General features: G+C 35.6%; 1 protein-coding gene across 1 annotated transcript; it reads right to left on the bottom strand.

The window, feature by feature from the left end:
- Nucleotides 1-1,910: 1,910 nt before the first annotated feature.
- LOC116871748 (cysteine-rich secretory protein 2-like) lies at nt 1,911-24,026 on the bottom strand. The gene is made up of 10 exons (XM_032864571.1): nt 23,899-24,026; nt 22,734-22,834; nt 20,072-20,102; nt 17,694-17,764; nt 12,887-13,003; nt 11,755-11,842; nt 7,545-7,690; nt 7,036-7,133; nt 4,274-4,362; nt 1,911-2,265 (listed from the first exon to the last, which is right to left on the bottom strand). Exons 4-10 carry the CDS (start codon nt 17,760-17,762, stop codon nt 2,138-2,140), a joined length of 735 nt encoding a protein of 244 aa, XP_032720462.1. The 5' UTR covers nt 17,763-17,764; nt 20,072-20,102; nt 22,734-22,834; nt 23,899-24,026; the 3' UTR covers nt 1,911-2,137.
- Between the last annotated feature and the right edge of the window lie 256 nt (nt 24,027-24,282).

Raw genomic sequence — 24,282 nt, 5'->3', positions numbered from 1 at the left:
TAGGTCTCCTACTCCACCACCACCTTGCTCCTCCCCCCCCCCCAGATTTTTTTTGATAAATACATTTGCAGGGTTGCACAGCACAGTACTATACAAAAATGATTTTCTTAACAAAGGTTTTTCTCTAGATTGCTCTATTGTAAGAACACAGTATATATATATATATATATATATATGCAAAATATGTGTTAATCCACTAATGTTATCAGTAAGGCTTCTGATCAATAGTAGACTATTGATAGTTAAGCTTTGGGGGTGCCAAAAGTTATACACTGATTTTCAATTATGCAGGTGTCAGTCCCCCTAAACCCTTCGTGTTGTTCAAGGGTCAACTGTATCTGTACATTTCCAGACTGGTGATTTTGTGTGTCATTTCTTCTGTGCATAAGGATAGTTTTACTCCTCCTTTTCTAATTAGATGCCTTTTGTCTTATCTGATTGACTGACCAGATCTAGTACAATGCTTGGTGATGAGAGTGGACATCTCAGCCCCCCCTTTTTTTTTTCTCTGATCTTAGAGAGGGAAAAAATCAAGTCTTTCACCATTACAGTGTTAGCTGTACATTTTGTTTTTTTTTTTTTAGCTTCTGTTTATCAAGGTGAGAAACTCCCTTCTCTTTTTGATTTGATGAGAGTTTTATGAGGATTGGATATTAGATTTTGTCAAATGCTTGTTCTTTTTATCTACTGAAGTAAACACATGGTTTTCTTTAGTTTGCTAATATAGCAGAACAGAGTTTGATTTTAAGTGTAAGCTCAAACCTGCATCCATAGGGAAAATCCCAGTTGGTTAGGGTATATTATCCTTTTACTATATTGCTGGGTTAATTTGTTAAATTTTTATTTGGAATATTTTCATTCATGCTCAAGACAGCTATAGATTTGTACTTTTTTTTTCCTCTTGCACTGTCTTTGGTTTTAAGAGTAGGATAATACTGGTGTCAAAGAATAAATTGACGAGCATTCCCTCCTATATAATTTTCTAGATGAGATTGTGTAAACTTAGTATTAGTTCTTTAAATGTTTGGTGTAATGCTTCACTGAAATCATCTGGATCTGGAAATTTCCCTTTGGGAAGATTTAAAATTATGAATTCAGTCTCTTTAATGAGTGTAGAATGATACATATACTCTCATCTTGGAGGCATCAGTAGTTAATACTTGCTCTCCATCTGTCTGGCCAGACATATTTCTTAACTACTTTCAATACCTCCTTCATCTTTTTTATATTTGTGTGTGTGTGTGTGTGTGTGTGTGTGTGTGTTCTCACCTATAAAATGGGCCCTGTTGAAATCAGTCTTAAATGAGAATGAATGCAAAAATTTATAAATGATAAATCTCTCTGAAATATCATTTTTGTTTTTTTTCTTAGAAGGCTATATTTATATATGCTGTTGGATATATATACACTCTTTTAATATATCAACCACATCTATAAGGAGGAGATTAAAATATCAAAAAATAAGAACAGAGTTGATTCTTATTTTTGTTAAAATTTAATTTTATAGGAAAATATTTTGGAAATTTTGCACTAAATTATTTATCTGGGCTGAATCTAGCTGGGGTGAATTATAAATACTAGAAAATATTACACAAGAATCACTCATGTGGTTTCTTACATAATTTTTTTATTCTAAAAGATGATTACTTTTGCTTAAAGAAGAGGCCATGAGACAAAGGTAAGTGTCAATCTTTGAATTTATTCTTTATTCAAGTAAAAAGTCATTTCACAGGAATAACAATGATGTTTCAGTCTCTCTCTCTTTTCTTTTCTTTCTTTCTTTTCTTTTCTTTTTTTTTTTTTTTTTTGGCATGTTGTTTCAGGAATCATGTACTTCTCCATTTCAATCCAGTGTTCTAGTGACCTAAGGTCTATGGTTATACAATTTACAAAATTGTCAACTTAATTCGTTAAGTTTAAAGTACCAAATTTCGATCAAAGTCCAAAGTTGTCCTCATAGACTATGCTGCTTGTGTAAATATCTGCATGAAAAGAGATTTCTATAGAGAGGAAAAAAGATGAATTACTGAGTGGAACCATATTTGTAACTAACATGCCTACAATTTCCCCTGTGGTATGTTTCAATAAAATGTTGCAGCTCTCTTCACTTAGTCCTGTGCAATGCACAATGGGCATCTCAGTAAATTTTGTTTTCACATAGGCAAGTTGCCTTGCACTTTTCCTTAAGCAATTCGTGTCCACAACCAGCTGTTTTCTTCAAGGAATCACAGTTACTAAGGAGATCTTCAAACTCGCAACTGTTGGCTGTGACAAAAATAAATGAGTTCATTATCATTTTCTTCAATAGCAGCAAAATAATGCTGTACATTCAAAAGTGCATGAGGCCATAAAGATTGGACAAATCAAGTCAATGTCACTTACACAATGATGGGCTTTCCGTTTCTTGTGAGAAATATCTTGTGAGCCTGAGTTGAGCTCACTGATTAAAGTATCACTTTTTATTTTGAACTTGGTGATATGTTTCCAAAATAAATTGACCTATTTTTCTTCTTTAGCCAATAAAGTTAAATAAATATAAATAAATCTCTCTACACCTTCAGTGTCTAATATGGGAACCACTAGTCCCATATAGATATTTACATTTAAATTACTCTATATTAGATAAAGTAAAAAATTTAGTTCCTTAATCTTACTAGCCACATTTCAATATTCAAAGGCCACATGTGACTAGTTTACTTGTAAGACACATGCTGATACAGGACTTTTTCTTTATTTCATACTATTGAACAGCACTGGTTTAGACTCCAGTGTTTGCTTCCTTGAGAAAGGAATTTCTATGGGAAGATAAAGATGCAAAACAATGATAACATGTCCCCTTTCCTTCTGGTATTTCTTTCTGGATCCTCCCCAGAGGCCACGAACTCAACAAATCTCAAACTAAACTCATCATACTACCTGTATGGCTGACAATTCTTGGGTATGTTCTTCCTGTAAACCCCTTCACCCTCGTCTCCCTACATCCCCACTAACAATGTCAGAGAAATGGCTCTCTAACTACTCAGTAATTTAGACCAAAAACTGGATCAGTTTGACGTCCTTCTTCCCTACTTCTGATCATCACTCAATCAGCACAGGTAACAAACATTGGCTATTCTATTCCTTATATTCCAACCCCATCCAATTCTCTTCATTATTTTGTCAGTAATGTGGTAGAGAGATTTTTTTTTTTAAACCCATAGTCAGTTTTCTAGCTGACTTACATCCAATTGTCTTTCCATACTATTGCTAGAAAGCTCTTTATAAAACATGGTTACAACCCTGTCACCCTTGTTTAAAATATTTCAACTGAGTGCTTATTGATAATAGGATAAATTATAAGCTTCTTCCCAAATAACGTTCAGCAGAGCTATTAATATGTAACTTTTTTTCCTTCTTTAGCTGATTGATATTCTAAATAATATTCTGAATAATAGCTATATAATTCAGTCAGTAAGAATGCTAACTAAAGATGAATGCATTTGAAAGTTAAAAATCTCAGTGAATGAGTTTCATTCAATTCTATTATTCACAATAATTTTAATACAAGTATCCTAACTATAAAGAGCTAAGAGCTATTTTTACTTCTACTCATTACAACTTTAGAAATTATGTATGTGAAATTTATTTTCTCCCTTTTTGCAACAGTATTTTTGTGGGCTCTGTATATATGTAACACTATATACAGATTTGATTTTGTCATTAAAAATGTACAGTAATGACAATGTTGTTGACTGAGGAAAAGAAAAAAATGCAGTAGACTACTATCAAATTATAGAGAAAGTGATTATTAATTTAAACACTATGATTCCAATTTTACTATAGAAAAAAAGAGGTAGTTAGCATAATGAACTCATTAGCACAAAAATAGTATAATATTTGATTTGCCTGTCTAGATTCAGATATAATGTGATCTTATATGCATAGTTTTGCATTTCAGAATAGGACTTTTGACACAATCATACTAACTTTATCTGAACTATTTGCCAGAAATATGTATAATTAATATTAATAGCTATGCTTAGTAACAAAAATATGTGAATGGCAGATCTTTCATTATCTTACATATGGCAATACTCTTTTCATTACAAGTAATATGTAGGTTACTAAAGTGTGTAAAATGTTTACATAAACACATGCTGTGTTGAGTAACATATTTGTCTTCTGCATAACGATATTATTTAAACTGATTACTTTAGGAGATTTCTCAACCCACAGAAAGAAAATAAAATATCAACTTTTTATTATAATAGCAAGGTGATCACTTCAAACTTACTGCATAGTCCATTGTCACAGTTACCAGGGCAACTGGCACAAGGTGTCCCTTGTTGGTAAGGGGTATTCTTTTTACTCACGTTATTGCCACTGAAATTTAAAATACCTAATGTCAAATACTTTTCACTTTATAATTTAGTTTATACTCCCCAAGGGCAGTATAAATTACCAAACATACATGACTACAAATGTTTTCAGTTATGTTAAAAAAGTTAAAAATTATAATGCCCAGTGAGTAATTCAGGTAACATTCAAATTAAGAAAATGCTTCACATATTGACCAATTTCCTTGACTATAATTATTCCGATTGCGCAACTAAATTAGAGTAATTAGAGTCTAAAGTTTTCAAAGTATATTTCAATGTGGTCACACTTTCTTCATGTCCCAGCAGACTTGGTCAAACTGGCAAGGCAGTATAGCCCAATGTGTTAGCTAGAGGTAGAATATATCCCCTAGGGAGACAAAAGAGCTCCTGGGAGGCAAGTAGTTGCAGTTGGAAAAGAATATTTAATGTTACAATATCATTTTATAGTTGAAAGATAATAAAATACCAAATTTCTTAGATATAATCTAGAAACAGTAAACTCCAGTATATATATACACATATATATGTACTTCAACTTTTAGATGAGGGCAGGGATATTTAAGTTAAGTTAGTGGTGTGTGTTTCTGGAACAGGCAGAGAGAAGGAAATTTGTGAGTTTCTAGAGGTATGTGAGACATTTTTAATCTTACCAAACACAGGGAATGTTCACTCAAAAATTTTGACAAGCATGGATATCCAGAGTGTAACACATTACAGTGACTAACTTACAACTTGCTCATGATCATTACCTATTAGCCATTTAATTTATTTGAATTACAAGTGAGTCCAAATCTCAATAGTGTCAAGTGGGCCAAGAATACAAGGTCAAGCATCTGAATCTCTCCCTGCACAGAACATAACGACCATGTGTGAGCCCCTGGAAAAATGTGAAATAAGACACAAACATGTTCTGGAAGTTCTCTCACCCCTGCTTTTCCTCATTATTCACTCCAACTCTCACTTCAGATGACTGGCTCCAGACCCTCTCTCTCAGAGCCAGCCGGTGAGTTTGGGTGCATTCTCCTAGGACCTCTCAATTCTTTCTACTAAACCTTAGTAAGTGCTTGCAGGAAAATGATGTTGGAGGTCATACCTCTCACTCTGGAGGATCACATGCTTGGATTATCTACAGTCTCAAAACAAATCCTATAGGAGCCTTGCTTCTAGGGATCTCCCTGTCTCCAGTGGCATGAAAGTTCAAGCATTAAAAGAATTTAAGATTAACAGGTAAATTGAGATTAGATCTTCAGTATATCCACAGAATTTATTATGGGTAAATTCAGACATAATCCTTGATGGAAAGAACATATTTCCTGCTATAGGTCAAGACCTTAAAAAATGATTCATTGTGGAGATTTTGTGAAAACTTCTGAAAAACAAAGACTGAAGATTTTTTTTTTTTCTGGACACTGAAGTATATTAACGATCTCTTGAAAAACCTTTGAGATGCAAAAGAATGAATAATCTGCGAGGAAATAATGTGGGTGATTTTTTAGATTAACGGGATAAGGGATATTTTAGCAGGAGAAATGGAAATCACAATCTTCCATCCCCTACTTGCCACTCCACAACCATCCCTTGCTTAACCATCAAGCTGCAACCTCCTAAAGTGTGAAGTTAGTGAGAACTGATGATATCAAGTCTAGAGTAGTGAGCCCAAGGGAAAGGTGACTGAGAAAAAAGATGCTACTTTGTAACTAAAGAAAGAGAGTTTCAGATTTTATACTTGGGAGTTGAGAACCTGGTCTCTTCCCTGAGAACTTGAATGTATCTCAACTTAAAAGGCATTCCCATGATCCCAGAGTCCTGGGATTGGGCCCCTTATCGGGCTCTCTGCTCGACAGGAAGCCTGCTTCCCTTCCCCTCTCTCTGCCTGCCTCTCTGCCTACTTGTGATCTCTGTCTATCAAATAAATAAATAAAATCTTTTAAAAAAAAGGCATTTCCAAAGATGTATTCCTTCTGGATGGACCTAAAAGGGTATTTGTTAAGTGAAGCAAGTTAGAGAAACACAGACACCATACTATTTCACTTATATGGGGATGCTAAAAACACAAACAAACAAAAGCAGAAACAGACCATAAGTACAAGAACAAACTGATGTTTGACAGAGGGGCAGAGATTGGCAGCAATGAGGGGATGGACAAAATAGTTGAAAGGGAGTGGGTGATACGGGCTTCCAGTTATGGAAAAAGTAAGTCATGGGGATAAAAAGTACAGCATAGGGATAATAGTCAATAGTACTGAAATAGTTATAATAACATGGGACACCTGGGTGGCTCAGTTGGTTAAGCATCTGCGTTTGGCTTAGGTCATTATCCCAGGGTCAGTGGGGAGACTGCTTCTCCCTCTGCCTGCCGCTCCCCCTGCCTGTGCTCTCTCTCTGACAAATAAATAAAAATATTTAAAAAAATTAAAAAATAGCTATAATAGCATCATATGGTGACTGCTGTTAGCTACTCTTGCAGTGAGCATAGTATAAAGTGTAGACCTGTCACTATGTTATACATTGTGACATTGTATATGAACTATGCATCAATTTTAAAAAATGAAAAAAGGAATTATTCTTTCCCTTTACTGAAATATGTTTTATGTTCTAATTTGTTTACTATAAAAGAATTTTAAAATACTAAATTGCACATAGGATTATTGCATGAAACTCTAAAGTGTATACTTACGCAGGACAATATTGGCAAACATAGTAGTATTTTAGATTCTCTTGATTGGGACAATAGGCAATTCCACATCCAACATGGTAAGTAGAGTACCAAACGAGCTACAATTCCAAAAGGGAATATATGAGATCACATTCAAGATGAGGGAAAATATTTAAAAAATAGTAGCAACTATAAAACTGAAAAAATGGTACTATTATAGCTTGTAGCCAAGTACCTTTTGAAAATATTTACAATTGAAGAAAATCACAAATTTTAAAATATTAAATCTTAACATGCCTTCACTATTTTATCCATTTCTAATTTTGAGAAAATATGGAGTATGCTTCCTTACCAAGAGTTTTGCAAGTGATGGAAAAAAAAGACAACTCTCGATGAAGTACCAGCCAACGTCAGGACTATCATATCTATTCATGCTCTTACCCAAATTGAACATTGGACTTGGTCATAATTTAGAGATGCTTTCATATTAGAGCATTTGTGGTCAAAGTATTTTTATTTGTTTGTCTTACCTGGGTGTAATGTCCAACAACTGCATTGGAACTCTTAGGTCCTACACCATAGACAAAATTATGGCGCTCATCATACCAGCTTTGGATTGCATCTGACCATGGAGCAGGGTTACTTGACATATAGAGATTCTCACCACATTTTGTACCTAAAGATAAATGGATCATTCTTGAGGAAGCAATAGAGTATTCAATGGCAAAAGAAATCAACTATATAAACACAAGGATGGGGGCACCTGGGTGGCTCAGTGGGTTAAAGCCTCTGCCTTCGGCTCAGGTCATGATCCCAGCATCCTGGGACCGAACCCCACATCGGGCTCTCTGCTTCGTGGAGAGCCTGCTTCCTCCTCTCTCTCTGCCTGCCTACTTGTGATCTCTGTCTGTCAAATAAATAAAATAAAATCTTAAAAAAAAAAAAACCCACAAGGATGTTGCCCTTCAAACACAGTGCCTATACTTATAACTCATAATACTTAATAAAAGGGCTTCCATTCTTCTCAGCTCTAAAGCTGAACAGAAGATAGATCTATCTTGGGACACCTGGGTAGCCTAGTAGGTTAAGAGGCTGACTCTTGATGGGCTCAGACCATGATCTCAGGGTCTTGAGATCTAGTCTTGCATCAGGCTCTCCACTCAGCAGGGAGTCTTCTTGAGGATTCTCTCCCTCCACCTTCACCATTCTATCTAAAATAAATAAATAAATCTTTTAAAAAAATCTGTTTAGGACACTGAGGCTGGCATCAACATGCAAAACTTTGCACAGGTTAAGAAGACCTTACGCTTCAAAAATCTTCTGGAGTTTCAGAAATGCATTCTTTTTCAGGCTAAATTCTTCACATTGTATTAACTCCTATGCTCTCAGCTTTGTATCATAAATTCGTGAAAGGCAGTGAACAACTTTTATTCCTTTTCTCCTCCTCTCATCCATCTTCACCAGAGATTTTTCACATACTGGACCCTGTTCTCAATGTTTATAACTATGATTTTGTGTGAAATTGATAAAAAGAGTTCTACAGGCAGTCTATAAGAGCCTCAATTTATAGGCATCTGACATCAGGAGGAATGGCAGATTTCAAAGCTTTTGGAGTCTTTCTTAATCACTAAATCAGAATGTCATAAGGCCAATCTTCCTCAGAGAATTAGCCAAGAAGAGCCTTGCAGAAGGTGACATCAGAAAGATGGGGGAGTAGGGAGCCCCAGACTCTCCTTTTCCTAACAAATACACAGATTCAGCAATAATTTCCAAACAAATTGCCCTTTGTGGGAAAACTAACTGAAAGACTCCTAGATCATGGGAGAATATCATGGGAGAATTCTCATGGGAGAATATGGGAGAACTGAAGTCTGTAGGGAAACTGGGACACCCTTTTGCTAGAATGCCTACCCTCAGCACAGTGCTTCCCCTATGATCAGGAAGAGGTCTCCTAGCTCCCAGCTTCTCCTAGGGGAAGGAAGGTGTTGGTTTTTGTGTCCAGCATCCCAACCTTCCCTAAGGAAATTCCCCAGAGATGGTTGGCTTCTTTCTTGGTAGTCTTGGGAGTTCTGACTATCAGGCACAGGCTAGTCATCTGGAGGAGAATGGAGATGCTGGCTTTAGCTGGTAGTTACCATATCTCCTCCCCTTGGCTTAGTTCTTAGTTCTCAGCTTCCTCCTGGGGAAGCAAAGAGTTGATTGGTGTGTCCATTGCTCCAATTTCTCTAGGGCTGCCTGAAGAACTGACATCAGCCTTGCTTGTCTTAAAGCTCTGAGGGGTTTGACATAGTTTCAGTGTTACTCCCTGGGGGAGAACAGAGATGGTGGTTTGGATTGGTAGATGCCATTTCTCAGCTCCCCAGCATAGCACACAGTGAGCAAGTACCATATCTACCTGTTTCTCCCTGGAGTGGGAAAAAGTTGGCCTGGGCATCCAGTGCCACAAATATTCCAGATGTTGCCCAGAAAATTGACTTCTGACTTGCCTCTCTGAAAATGACAGATCTAGCATAACCAAGATGAGCATAGAGATTTGGGTTCATAAATGCCAGCTTCCCTTCCTTGTTCAGCACAGAATAAGTAGATTAAAAAATCCAAACTTCTAGCCTCTTCATGAGTAGAGAAAGAGTTGGATGGAATGCCTAAAGATCCATCTCTTTTAGGAGGCTGCCTGAGAAATTGACTACAGATCTTTTCTGACCACAGTTTGATTGGACATTCTCCAAAGATGCACAAATGGCCAACTGGTATGTGAAAAGGTGCTCAGTGTTGCTAAACATAGGGAAATGCAAATGAAAACCACAATGAGATGTCACCTTACACCTGTCAAGAAGTCTCTTCTGGGGGAAAACAAAACTGACAACAAGTGATGATAAAGATGTGAAAAATTGGAATCCTGTATAATTTTGTTGGGCATAAAAAATGGGGTAGCTGCTGTGGAAAAAAACAGAGTTCCTCAAAAAATTAAAGTTAGAACTACCAATGATCCAGTAATACTACTTCTGGGTATTTATCCAAAAAAATTGAAATCAGGGTTTTGAAGCAATATTAGCATTCTTCATATTCATTGCAGCATTCTTCACAATAGCCTATATATGGAAACATAAAATCTGCGGACAGATGAGTGGATGGACAAAATGACACCCATATATACACAACAGCTTTCGTTCATCCTTAAAAAAGAAGGAAATTCTGCAACACTTGGGTGAGACACTATGGATGAATCTTGAAAACATGATATTAAGTGAAAAAATCCAGTCACAGAAAGACAACTATTACATGATTCCCTTTATATGAAGTACATAAAATAACCAAATTCATAGAACCAAAGAGTAGAACAGTAATAGATAAGGATGGGGGGAAGGAGAAATGGGAAATTACCAATCAATGGGCATAAAGTTTCATTCATAAAGATGAATAAGTTCTAGATTAATAACTTCTGCTGCAGGACATTGTACCTAATGTCAGTAATATCATACAGTACACTTACTTGTTAAAAGTGTAAGTCACATGAAGTGTTCTTACCACAATAAAGAAAGTAATTTCTTGCCCAGAAACTTTTCTTGATCTTTTCAACCTCTCAATTATGAATTACATTTTGGTAGCTTAAAATATAATGTCTATTTGTTGCTTAAAGAGAGTATAAAATATTCTTGTCTATGTCTTTTAATATAGAAAAAAGAAACTAAGAATCTAATAGTAGACTTGCATCTCTAAGACCATTTGTTTTAATCTTCTACTGAATGCAGTCATTCTTTTCATAATTTCATTAACAGAGCAGCATCAACCATATAAGTAAATAATGTGATTAAATTACAGGTAAAAATTTGTTGCTTTCAAATTGAGCTTGCCTATATGTATATTATGGTTGAAAATATAAATAAATATTTTATTGTAAGGTTTATGCATAAAACATCTTTTCTTTCATGGTGTTTATAATACTTGACAAGAATTCAAAAATTAAAAATGAATCAACATACCAAAATATTTATCATAATTTTTAAAATTTAAGTATTTTTAGAGCAATATTCACAAAATTCAGGAGCAAATCACCTTAATTTAGTATATTTTATGAATACAAAAGAAGAGATATGAAAACATCAGATAGCTACACAGGATCACAAAAAAGAGCAGTGGATTAGAAATAATTAAGGCTGGTTAACTTTCCAATATATGACACACTTCAGATTGTGACTTGGGGAAGTCATTTTTCCCCTGTCCTCATCTTCTCATCTTTAAATTTGGAGAAATGATGATACATGACTTATTGACTCATGAGCTGGTTGAAACAAAAAAGTGGAGTATTGCTTCAAGTATCATTTGCATAATGTAAACAATCAACAAGTGCAAAATGGTACCTATAATTCTCTCTCCTTCTACAGATACTTTGATTTTAAAAAAGGAGAATATAGGGACACTTGGGTGGCTCAGTGGTTAAGCATCCAACTCTTGATTTCCACTCAGGTCATGATCTCAGGGTCATGAAATCAAGCCCCGTGTAAGCCTCCACACTTGGCATGGAACCTGCTTGGGATTCTCTCTTCCTCTTCCTCTGCCCCTCCCCCCCCACTCATATTCTCTCTCTCAAAAACAAAAACAAAAATATATAAATAGAGCAGTATAAGCAATGTTTATTCTCTAAGTCTTCTTATAACATACCGGAATGTTCCATTCTATCTGATTTTTTCAATATCATTTTATTAGTTCATCTATTCAAAAAATATTTACTCATTTACATACTAGTTTTTCGGTCCTCTGGCACACTGTGTTCCAAAGTGCACTTGTTTGCCCACTTTTGTGCATTTGCTGCTGCTTCTCTGTTCCATTCCTAAATGTCACAAGAAAAAAAAATACACTTAAAAATTCAACTCCTATGAAGCATATGGTTTATAATCTGATTGGTAGGTTGATTTGCACTACTTTAAACTTCTATAGATAATTATCTGATCATCAGTGGTATGCAAAAACCTTTTTGGTAGGGGGGTATATAGGCATGTGTGCATTTATTTGCTCCAGTGCCAATTTCCACATGAAGAGAAGTTCATAAATGATGACTAGATAGAGATAGAGAAATATCTAACATAATATCTGACAATTTATGATAGTACTGGAACCACATGCAGGATTTTTAGTAATGGGGCTACTCTAAATACTCAACATGTGAAGTCTTTGAATTATATTTCCTTAGTAATAAGCAGGCCTAGATTATTCCCAATTCTAATTGTAGCCCATTGGTTTCAAATGGGAGATAGTCTAGCATTTATGAACCATGCTGTGGAAAGTGGGCTCTTATTTACCCACAGGATTCTTCGGATCCTGAGTCTGAGCCTCACATTGGGCATAAAGATTAATTAAAAAGAATAAAATACATGAAAGAAAGGGACCTCCTTTAGACTAGGGCAGATAGTGACAAAAAAGTGCAATGGCCTCACATTTGATGTCTGAAGATCTGGCTCTAATGTTGCCTTCCTGACTGAATATCCCTATAAATTTGACAGATTATTTAACCATTAAAAAGGAAAAATTTTCTGCCATGCCCATAACACAGCTCAGATGAAATAGCAGAATAGAAGAAAAACTTTGTAAGCACAAAGTTCTTAAGAAATCCCTGCTCTGGGGTGCATGAGTGGCTCAGTGGGTTAAAGCCTCTGCCTTCGGCTCAGGTCATGATCCCAGAGTCCTGGGATCGAGTCCCACATCGGGCTCTCTGCTTGGTGAGGAGCCTGCTTCCCCCTCTCTCTCTGCCTGTCTCTCTGCCTACTTGTGATCTCTGTCTGTCAAATAAATAATAAAAAAATCTTAAAAAAAAAAAAGAAATCCCTGCTCTTATCACTGCTAGCTCACATCATTAGCCCTTATCATTGCCTCTTACCATCTTTAGCATGTTGCTGGCAGGTGGAGAGACTGATTTCCTTAGTTCATTGTGTTTATTTACAATATCTTTTTGGATTTGCGTTTGAGTGGTTAGCAAAGCAGTAAAGGATGGGTCCTAAAAGGAAATAAAAATCAAGGTTATCTTCTTAACATTTGTTAAAGTTTCATTAAAGAATGAATAAGCAAATTCAAGGGAACAAAGATCATTTTAAGAGCATTCAGTTCAAGTCAATATTAGTTGTTAAGCATTGCCAATGAACCTGAGCCAAAGCTATGACAAATAGAAAAGAAGTCATTTGAAGCTTTGAGAAGGAGGGTGAAATTCATGGCATAACAAATTAAAATCTCCTCTGAGGCCACAGATGCCAATTTCTAGTTTCATGGTAATTATTAATGTACTTTTTCTCCTTTCATGGCCATGTTATCTCTCTGGTCCATATCCTGGTTTTCACTTATAAAATTATTTGAAGAGAGATATATTTTCTCTTTTGCACTGCTATGTGTTTGTTAATCAGATTCTCTACTTTCTACCTTATATGGTTTACTGGATCTTCTCTGTGATTCTTCTAGACATATGAGTGATATTTTATAACCACAAAGGCACACAACAGGAACTTTAAGACATATTCATTCATATTTGATCAGGTTGCAGTAGGTGGGATGAGAGTGGGGCTCAAGATTCACCCTAGACTTTAAGGGAACTTTGACCTGATATGGTCTGTATTTAAAGAAATAATGTATTCAGAATGTATTTAGAGAAAGAATGTTCAGGAGTTCAAATTTCATTCAATACCTTAGTAAACTTATTCCTATTACAGTAGATATTATTATCTATTTTATTACAATCTGTATTTCTGAATACCAAATAAGTTTTCAGCCAGTGGCAGAATTCTCTGGTCTGATGAGTTCTAGTCTTACTAGTCTCTGGTCCTGGGATATCTTCCTATATGCCCGGAGTTAAAGATAGGGAAACAGCAATGACCAGAGCTCCTTACAATCAAGAGATTTTCTGATCAAGAGATAGACATTGTATATGGGCACCTACCCTCCCAGTCATTGAAAAGGATGACTGATCTTGGTCTTGGGATTATTTAAGCAATATAGTTTATTCAAATTAAAAGGTTTGAATTCAAGAGGTAGGCTTCACATATCAAGCATTTTTGAGCATGAATAAGAAAGCAAAACAAACACTAAGACTTTTAGAGGTAGATTTTTTTAAATGTAAAAATAAGTATAACTTTATCATGCAGTAAGGATGAAAATTAAATGTGATATATGAAATAGTGCTAATTTAAAGTTATGTCATTGTTAGTTCTCTTTAAGATCGCACTGAAGCACATTAAATAAAAGAAATGGGAAACGATCTTGTGGAGAGAGGACTATCATTAGCTTCTTAAATCATAGACCATTGCATTCATTAGAAAAATAATTCAAGCATAACATGTAATTTTAACATTTTGGTGGTCAAATTAAAAAAGTAAAAAAATTAAGTGATATTAATTTATTTTATAATTTTTTAAATGTTATTTCATCATGATAAGTGCACTCTTAATCCCCATCACCTATTTCCCCCATCCCCTCACCCACATCCCCTCTGGTAACCATCTATTTGTTCTGTATAGTTAATAGTCTATTTCTTGGTTTTTCTCTCTCTCTCTTTTTTCTCTTCTCATTTGTTTTGCTTCTTAAATTCCACATATAAGTGAGATCATATACTATTTGTCTTTCTCTGACTTATTTTGCTTAGCATTGTACTCTAGCTGTATCCGTATTGTTGCAAATGGCAAGATTTCATTCTTTTTATGGCTGAATAATATTTCATTATATAGATGTACACAATATATACATTATACACACACACACACACATTATTCTATCTATCATCTGTCTATCTACCTATGTACCACCCACGTATATCACATCTTAATCCATTCATCTATCAGTGGACACGTGGGCTGCTTCCATAGTTTGGCTATTGTAAATAATGCTGCAAGAAACATAGGGGAGCATATATCTTTTCTAACTATTGTTTTGATATACTTTGTGTAAATACCCAGTAATGAAATTACTGAATCGTATGGAAATTCTATTTTTAATTTTTTGGGGAAACCTCCATATAATTTTCCACAGTGGCTGCACCAGTTTGCATTACCAACAATGGTGCACAATGGTTTCTTTTTCTCTACATCTTTGCCAGTAAGTTGTTTTTTGTGCTATTGATTTTAGACATTTTGACAGGTGTGAGGTGACATCTCATGGTTTTGATTTGTATCTCCGTGATGATGAGTGCCGCTGAGCATCTTTTCACGGTCTGTTGGCCATCCGTAGGCCTTCTCTGGAAAATGTCTGTTCATGTCTTCTATCCATTTTTAATTGAATTATTTTTGTGTTTGTGTTGAGTTGAATCAGTTCTTTAAATGTTTTGGATATTTACCCTGTATCAAATATGTCATACGCAAATATCTTTGCCCATCCAGGACATTGTTTTTTAGTGGTTATTTTTTTCCTTTTTCTTTTATTTTTCTTGCTGTGCAGAAACTTTTTATTCTGTTGTAGTCCCAATAGTTTATTTTTGCTTTTGTTTCCTTTGCCTCAAGAGACAGATCTAGAAAAATGTTCCTAGAGCTGATGTCAGAGACATTACCTGCTGTGCTCTCTCCTAAGGGTTTTTATGGTTTCAGGTCTCACATTTAGGTCTTTAACCCTTTTGGAGTCTACTTTTGCATGTGGTACAAGAAAGTGGTCCAGTTTCATTCTCTTGAATGTGACTGCAATGGATTATTTTCCTAACACCATTTGTTGAAGAGACTGCCTTTTTCCCACTGTATATTCATTCCTCCTTTGTTGAGGATTAATTGACCATATAATTGTGGATTTATTTCTGGATTTTCTGTTCAGTTCTACTGATCTGTGTGTCTGTTTATATGCCAGTACCGTACTGCTTCCATTACTATAATTTTGTAATATAACTTGTAATGTAATGAATTGTGATACCTCCAGGTTTGCCTTTTTTTCCCCTTTGTTTTCAAGACTGCTTTGTGTATTTGAGGTCTTTCGTGGTTCCATGCAAATTTTAGGATTCTTTGCTCTAGTTCTGTGAAAAATGCTATCGGTATTTTGATAGGGATTGCATGCAATCTGTAGATTGCTTTGGGTAGTATAGACCTTTGTTCTTCCAACCCACGAGCATGGAATGTCTTTCCAATTCTTGGCATCATCATAAATTTCTTTCACCAGTGTTTTATGGTTTTCAGAGTACTGGTCTTTCACCTCTCTGGTTAAGTTTATTCCTAGATATTTTCCTGTTTTGGGTGCAATTATAAATGGAATTATTTTCTTATTTTGACTTTGTGCTGCTTCATTATTAGCATATAGGAATGCAACAGATTTCTGTGTATTGATTTTGTATCCTATGAGTTTACTGAATTCATGTTTCAGTGCTAATAGTTCCTTGGAGGAGTCTTTAGGGTTTCTATATAGAGAATCATGTCATGTGCAAATTGTGAGGGTTTTACTTCTTTCTTACCAATTTGGATGGTTTTTATTTCTTTATGTTTTCTAAATGCCATGGCTAGAACTTCTAGGACTCTGTTGAGTAAATGTAGTAAGGATGGACATCCTTGTCTTGTCCCTAATCTAAGGGGGAAAGCTCTCAGTTTTTCACCACTGAATATGATATTGGTTGTGAGTTTTTCACATAAGGCCCTTATTATGTTTTGGTATGTTTTCTCTAGACCTACTTTGCAGAGGCTTTTTATAATGAATGGATGTTGCACTTTGTCAAATGCTTTTTCTGTATATATTGACAGGATTGTATGTTTTTTATCCTTTCTCTTATTCATGTGACATATTGCATTGATTATTTTGTAAATATTGAACTACTGTTGTATTCTGGGAGTAAATCCTACTTGATCATAATGTATGATTTTTTAAAAATATTGACATTATTTTAAGCAATAAATTTTACTTTTAATGGCTTGACTAATAGTCTACAAAAATAACATGTCTACATCCTAATCCCCAGAATCTGTCAATGTGACCTTCTCTGTATATAGTTAAGAATCTCAAGATTCAATTATCCTGGATTATCTAAGTAGGACCAAAATCCATCGACAAGTATCCATATAAAAGACAGAGAGAGGAGAAGGTGATGTGAAAAGGGAAGCAGAGAATATGTGATGTAGCTACAAGCCTAGTTATCACAATGACTTGTCAAAGCCAGCATAAGCTAAAAGAAAGAAATGGAACACATTCCTTCCTAGATCCTCCAGAGGGAGTGTGGCCTTGCTGACACATAGATTTTAGGCTTATGGCCACCAGAACTGTGAGAAAATAAATTTCTGTTGTTCTAAGTCACCCAACTTGCATTCATTTCTTACAACAGCCTTGAGAACCTAATACATTATTGAATTATTTATCCAAAATAAAATTTCATCATGTACTGAATATCTAAGTTATTAATGACATATTTTCTTCTTCTTCTCCTTCTTCTTCCTGTTCCTCCTCCTCCACCTCCTCCTCCTCCTTCTTCTTTTTCTTCACTAAATCTTTGAAATCTAGCATGTGTACTTACAGTATATTTTGTTCTGGATAAGCTGCACTGTAAGTGTTCAATAGCCACATGTGACCAGTGGGTACTGGAGAGCTCAGCATAGACTGTCATCAAGACATTGTATTAAGTGATCTGAGCCACCAGTGAGTACTTTGTGATGTACAGACACTTTTCCCTTTCTCCTCTCAAAGGACCCAACCATCCCACAAATTTGTGTGGATAGATTTAGAAAGATTTTCTTATTTACATTTACCTTTCCTTCTGTGGGTACAGATGGAAGCAGCAGAATGGCCAGAAACAACACTACTGGGAATAAAGCCATTTCTGGGAAGTAAGTCAAAGAGAAGAAAATTCTGCATTAAAACATGTAGCACATGGACCTCTAACTATGAGGAAAAGCCAATATAGTGATCTTGGTTAGTTCAAAGGAACTGTAATTCCCAAATTCACACACACAAAAAAATGTAACAAGAGAAGATTATTATTTGGTTGCAGTAGAATCATAGTGAAACCAACTTTGTCACTGATAGGGGCAATAAAAAATAAACTGAAACACTTGACTGATGCTCTTAAAGTATACATATAAAGGCTAGGGACATGTCATTATATTTCTGACCAACTCTATTCCTCCTAAGTTCATTAAAAATGTGGATAATACAGATTTTTTCAGAGTTAATTATGATACTGCATTGATTATTCATCACAATTTTTGGGAAAACATTATTTTCTGTATGCACAGTCTCTTGGTTTGCTCTGCTCTATAAAAAGTAGAACTGTTTGGGGGCGCCTGAATGGCTCAGTGGGTTAAAGCCTCCACCTTCGGCTCAGGTCATGATCCCAGGGTCTTGAGATGGAACCCCGCATCCAGCTCTCTGCTTGGTGTGGAACCTGCTTCTTCCTTCTCTCTGCCTGCCTCTCTGCCTGCTTGTGATCTCTGTCTGTCAAATAAATAAATAAAATCTTAAAAAAAAAAGTAGAACTGTTTGTTCTTTTATTTACACATGATTCTAATCAAGACTCCAAAATTACGATTACACAGAAATAAATATATAGGGAGCCTGGGTGCCTGAGTCAGTTAAGGATCCAACTCTTGATTTCAGTTTGGGCCATGATCTCAGGGTCATGAGACTGAACCCCACGTGAGGCTCTGTGCTCAGCGTGGAGCCTCTTTGTCTCTGTACCTCCCCCTCTGCCCCTCCACCCCACAGGTTCATGTTCACATGCATTCTCACTCTCTCTCTCTCTAAAATAAAAAAATAAATATACAAACACTTCATTAGTGGTTATTTCCCTGGTAGAGGGATTAGAAGTTATTTTGACTTTTATTACTTATACTTGTCTGTATCTCAAATTTCCCAGTATAAAAAAATAAAACACAAATATTTTATTGAAAATCAAGCCTGTTCAAATTTGCTGAATCCATGATTTGGTACAAAAGTTATTTAATATCCTCACTAACTTTTTAAAAGACACTCAGTTTTAGGTTGTCTATGTTCTCATTTCTCAATGTTTCAAAAAAAATTCTTGGTCCTTTAGATGAAGCAACAAGCCCACTTATCTTAAAACCACTTATCTTCTGGCCATTAGTCATCTAAGTTACTCACTTTGTAAACTAAAGGAATGATGCATTGATCTTTTTTTGTTTGTTTGTTTGAGTTTAGTACTCCCAAATTTTTGAAGAGAAAAAATATCTTAAACAATTTATTTATGGTACTTCCTAGGCCTTATTGATTTGTAAATAGTAGACAATTGATACCTGTTCCATGTATTCCCTTTATCCTCAATAATGTGCTCATAAAAGGAAAAGACTGAACATTTTTTTTTTCAAAGATTTTATTTATTTATTTAACACAGAGAGAGATCACAAGTAGGCAGAGAGGCAGGCAGAGAGAGAGGAGGAAGCAGGCCTCCCGCCGAACAGAAAGCCCGATGCGGGGCTCGATCCCAGGACCCCAAGATCATGACCTGAGCAGAAGGCAGAGGCCCAACCCACTGAGCCACCCAGGCGCCCCAAGACTGAACATTTATTGACCATGCAAAGCAAAATTTGCACCTAATGTCATCATCATACTATAGTGGGTATGACTATGTTTTACAGCTGAAGAAACTGAGTGTTAAATAGTTAATTAAACTATCCCAATGGTAAGTTCTTAAGTAACTTCAGAAATTAGCCTTCCACCAAGCATAATGTCAAAGTCAATTCACATTGAAAGAAACATAGTTTCAACGGAGAAAAGCAAAATCATTTTGTAGTACACTGGAGGCACTCTTATCCTTATTTTAACAACTCCTGTATTAATACATAACCATACATGTTCATAGTAAAAATCATCAATAACATACACAATTTGTCATACTTTTACATTTCTTCTAGTAAAGATAGTTCTAGAATAATTGTTTTAAAGTCATAAACCTGAAAATTATTTTTATTATCTCTCAAGATTAAATGTAAAGAAGTTTCAAATTGATAAAGTGAGAAAAGAGTAAAATTAGCTTGATTCTTTTAATAAAAAATTATCCATAAATTTTGGAAATTATGGATAAATGTATTAAGTATATAATTTTGCCATTGGCAAAACAAAAATGACTGACACAAATTGTTCACATTAAAATAAATGAGTTATCACTTACTGTTGGTTCTCAAAGTAGGAATTTGCTTTATCTGTAGAAAGAAGGAAAGTGGAGAAGAGGTTAGAGCACAATATATGTTACATCTATTCTGTTTTAGCAATTTCTGTTTGTGCAAGTAAATCTAAGTCAGTAAATTTCTGAAACAGAATTTTTCACACCAGTATATTCAAATTTCATTGCTAGTTGTCTGACACGGCTTTTGACATTACCTGGCTTCCATACAGCATTTTTTAAAAGTTTTTAACAAGACAAACTTTATTGAGATCTAATTTACATACCATACAATTCAGTCATTTAAAGTGCATGATTCAGGGGCACCTGGGTGGCTCAGTGGGTTAAGCCTCTGCCTTCGGCTCAGGTCATGATCCCAGGGTCCTGGGATCGAGCCCCGCATCGGGCTCTCTGCTCAGCAGGGAGCCTGCTTCTCCCTCTCTCTTTGCCTGCCTCTCTGCCTCCTTGTGATCTCTGTCTGTCAAATAAATAAAATCTTTAAAAAAATAAATAAATAAAGTGCATGATTCAATAGTTTTTGCATATTACATTGTTATAAACTGCCTTTTTAATGAAACTAGATTATCTGTTTATTCAATCACTGTATTAAAATACAAGCAAAAGAACAAGCAATAATTTTAGAACATACTATGAAAAGAATTTGAAATTGTGATGTCAAAGTGGCAACAGATTTCATCAATTATATTCAGTTTTATTCCTCACATTTGTTTTTACATTTAACTTGGTCTCAACTACTGTTTACTTCTTTTCACAGCATTGGCAGGTTCTTTTTTATCCTTTAGAAAAGCATTTCCATAGACTGGTACACATACCACTTTAAAAAAAATCTTTTTATTTAAATTCAATTTAATTAAATATACGGTATTTAGTTTCAGAGGTTGAATTTAGTGATTCATTAGTTGCATATAACACTCAGTTCATCATGTGCCCTCCTTAATGCCCATCACCCAGTCACCCTATTCCCCACCCACCTCTCTTTCAGCAACCCTCGATTTGTTTCCTGGAGTTAAGAGTTTCTTACAGTTTGTCTCCCTCTCTGTTTTATTTATTTTATTTTTCCTCCCCTTCCCTTATGTTCATCTTTTTTTTTTCTTTCTTAAATTCCAAGTAGGAATGAAATCATATGATATTTGTCTTTCTCTGACTGGCTTATTTTGCTTAGTGTAATACCCTCTAGTCCCACCCATGTCATTGCAAATGGCACAATATCATTCTTTTTGATGGCTGAGTAATACTCCTATATATATATATATGTAATTTTCCATAATATGGAGTAATAGTCCATATATATGTATATATATATACACATATGGACATATATATCTATATATAGTCCACATACATGTATATATATACATATGGACATATACAATGGATAAAGAAGATGTGCATATATATATACATATATATATGCACATCTTCTTTATCCATTCATCTGTCAATGGACATCTGGGCTCTTTCCATATTTTGGAGGTTGAGGACATTGCTGGTATATATACTGAAGCACACATGCCCCTTCAGATCACTGTGTAACCTTTGGATAAATACCTAGTAGTGCAATTGCTGGGTCATAGGGTAGTTCTATTTTTAACTTTTTGAGGAACCTCCATATTGTTTTCCAGAGTGGCTGCACCAGTTTGCATTCCTACCAACAGTTTGAAAGTGTTCCCCTTTCTCTCATCTTCACCAGTATCTGCTGTTTCCTGAGTTGTTCGTTCTAGCCATTCTGACCTGCGTGAGGTGGTATCTCTTTAACATGAGTTAATACAACATGATTGCCCTCCCTAACCAGCCCTCTTCTTTTACCAAGCACACGAAAATCTGGATTCTGCTTTTTTGGCTTAGTATTTTTATAATAACTACTGAAGACTGGTTAATCACTGTGAAGGTAACCAGGATGCTACCTTATAGCTGAAGGCTCAGCTTTCTTTTACATCCCAGTTACCTACTTTTTATGACTTACTGCTTAAGAGCATAGTCTTTGGAAACCATCAGTTTTGGAAAATCCTGAGCTTCAATTTTCTCTTCTGTAAAATGTGGATTATCATATCAAGAACCTTGCTTTGAAAAAGTGAATGGGATAATATACATAAGGCCCCTAATACAATGCCTGACAAATAATAACATATGTAAGTTATTAATATTTTTATTATAATCCTTTACAATGTGCAGTAGTTTGCTATGTTCATAAGATCTTTCCATGAATGCATGGCGTTTATGATTTTAAGTTGCTAATTTTAGAAGTGTTTATAAGCCTTGTTTTATTTCTGGGTATCATTGGGAAAAAATCAGCATAATCTAATCAGAGATTCAAATGTTCAAGGCCCACTTCTACTGGACGTCTTCTGGCTAACTTTAAGAAAATGGATCTAACATTTGGGCTGTTGTATCCTTATCAGCTCATTTACAGACATATAGATTAGCCTGATAATTTTGTATGGCTCAATCATTCAATGGGATTGCGTTAGATGACCCACAATTCCATAATTCACTAGGTCAAGATCCCACATATTCCTCCCTACCACTCTCCTTTCCCCCACCCTCATTACCCAACTCATAATCATCTTTATTACATCAGTGAAAACAATGAGAAAACCCACATTCATACATAGTTGAAAAGTTTGCAGCCATTTTTTTCCTTGCTACTTACTAATGGAAAAGTACTGTGCACTTTTTTGCAGGTGTTTTAAGACTGAGGTGACATAGATCTAAGGTGTCTGTAGGAAGATCATGGTGTTCAGTTTGATAATCCTAGAACAAGGAAAAAATGATATTTAAAATAAAGATGGGAAGAATAAATAGGTAGTATCAATAACCTTTGTCACAAACTTAAAACACTGTGTTTTTAGTATTACCCCAATATTTTCCTGTATTTATTTGAGCTCACCCATTAAGACCATAATATACTTCTGAGATCAGATTATGTTTTGATGTCTCGGTATTTCCTTCAAATAACAAAAAGTGAGCTTCTTAAGGAAATTCACTTGACTTCCTTAGATTATCAACATATTTTCCAGACTCCTAAATCCTTATACACTCTTTTTTAGAAAAAATTTAGAAATATTTTATTTTTCTATTTATTTGAGGAGAAAGGGGGAGAGAGAGAATGAGCACCATGGCTTAGGTAGAGAGCAGAGGGAAAGAGACAGATTCCTAGTACTAAGCATGGAGCTCACATGGGCTCCAACCCATAACCCTGAGATCATGACCTGAGTGAAATCAAGAATCCCCACTTAAGGAACTGAGCCACTCAGGTGGTCCCCACATATATACACTCTTTAGAAGATAATTTCTATAAGTAGTCACCCACATAGTAAGCATTTACTACATGGATTTGGAATCACACCTATATGTCTTCATGTCTTTTCCTGGAAGCCAGTAGATGACATACAGTCCAGAAGAGTCAACATCTATAAGTCTAATTATTTGCAATACACAGTTTCTAATAACTGTGGGTTCAAAACACAAGTAAGAAATTAAAGTTCTTAATTTGACCTCATGAACTCCTCATTTACATGACTTGTCTTCTGCTATGAATCAGAGCATTTCATGTAAATGTAATGATTAATCTTTTAAGACAGAGTTTCAATAGGATAAACATCTATGAGAGGCACATTGAAAGTCTTTGGTGGAACGGAGATAATCAACAAAACTTAAAGCTGTCCATATGCACTGATTCAGCAGATGTGTCCACCAGAGTGTCAGAAAAGGCCGGGAGGACCACAGCACCTCTCAGCTCACCGATCTTTTTCTATCATTTCACCCCACCTCCCAGGCCCTGGTCATTTCCTTTCCCAGACTGCTCCAATTCTTACCCTGGCTCCAGAGCCCCGATCTTCCCACAGTGGGGACGGGAGCCAGAGACTGGCTGCTGCTCGCTGCTCGGACAGCGAGAGTAAAATACCCATCCAAGCAGGTGTGAGCGACGAGCGACGTCACGCGGCTTTGTGCCTTCAGCGCAGTCGTCAGCTTACTGAATTCTCACGACTGCCCCGACTCCCTGTGACGCCGCGCTGAGAAAATCCTACACAGCTTCCCTTGAGGAAAGGAAATGTCTGCTTGCCCACTTGAAGAGGAGGAAGATGGAGATAACACTAGGATTCGGAATGCACAGGGGGTGGTTGAAAAAGGCGGCATTCTTGTAGAGATAAGAATTCCTGAATTAACACAGGTCAGAATTTAAAGAGCAGATTGGTAAA

The sequence above is a fragment of the Lontra canadensis genome, unplaced genomic scaffold, assembly GCF_010015895.1.
Source record: "Lontra canadensis isolate GAN:19392208 unplaced genomic scaffold, GSC_riverotter_1.0 scaffold27, whole genome shotgun sequence".
Classification (NCBI taxonomy): Eukaryota; Metazoa; Chordata; class Mammalia; order Carnivora; family Mustelidae; genus Lontra; species Lontra canadensis.
This window is presented reverse-complemented; position numbering and strand designations above follow the sequence as displayed.

What these genes read in the sequence shown, in the direction of transcription:
- LOC116871748 (XM_032864571.1), bottom strand. Translation starts at nt 17,762, where the DNA reads ATGGCTTTATTCCCAGTAGTGTTGTTTCTGGCCATTCTGCTGCTTCCA. An exon ending in CTGTACCCACAGAAGGAAAG is followed by an intron (nt 13,004 to 17,693) that starts GTAAATGTAAAT and finishes ATTTCCTTTTAG; the next exon opens with GACCCATCCTTTACTGCTTT. An exon ending in GTTTGCCAATATTGTCCTGC is followed by an intron (nt 4,363 to 7,035) that starts GTAAGTATACAC and finishes TTTAAATTTCAG; the next exon opens with TGGCAATAACGTGAGTAAAA.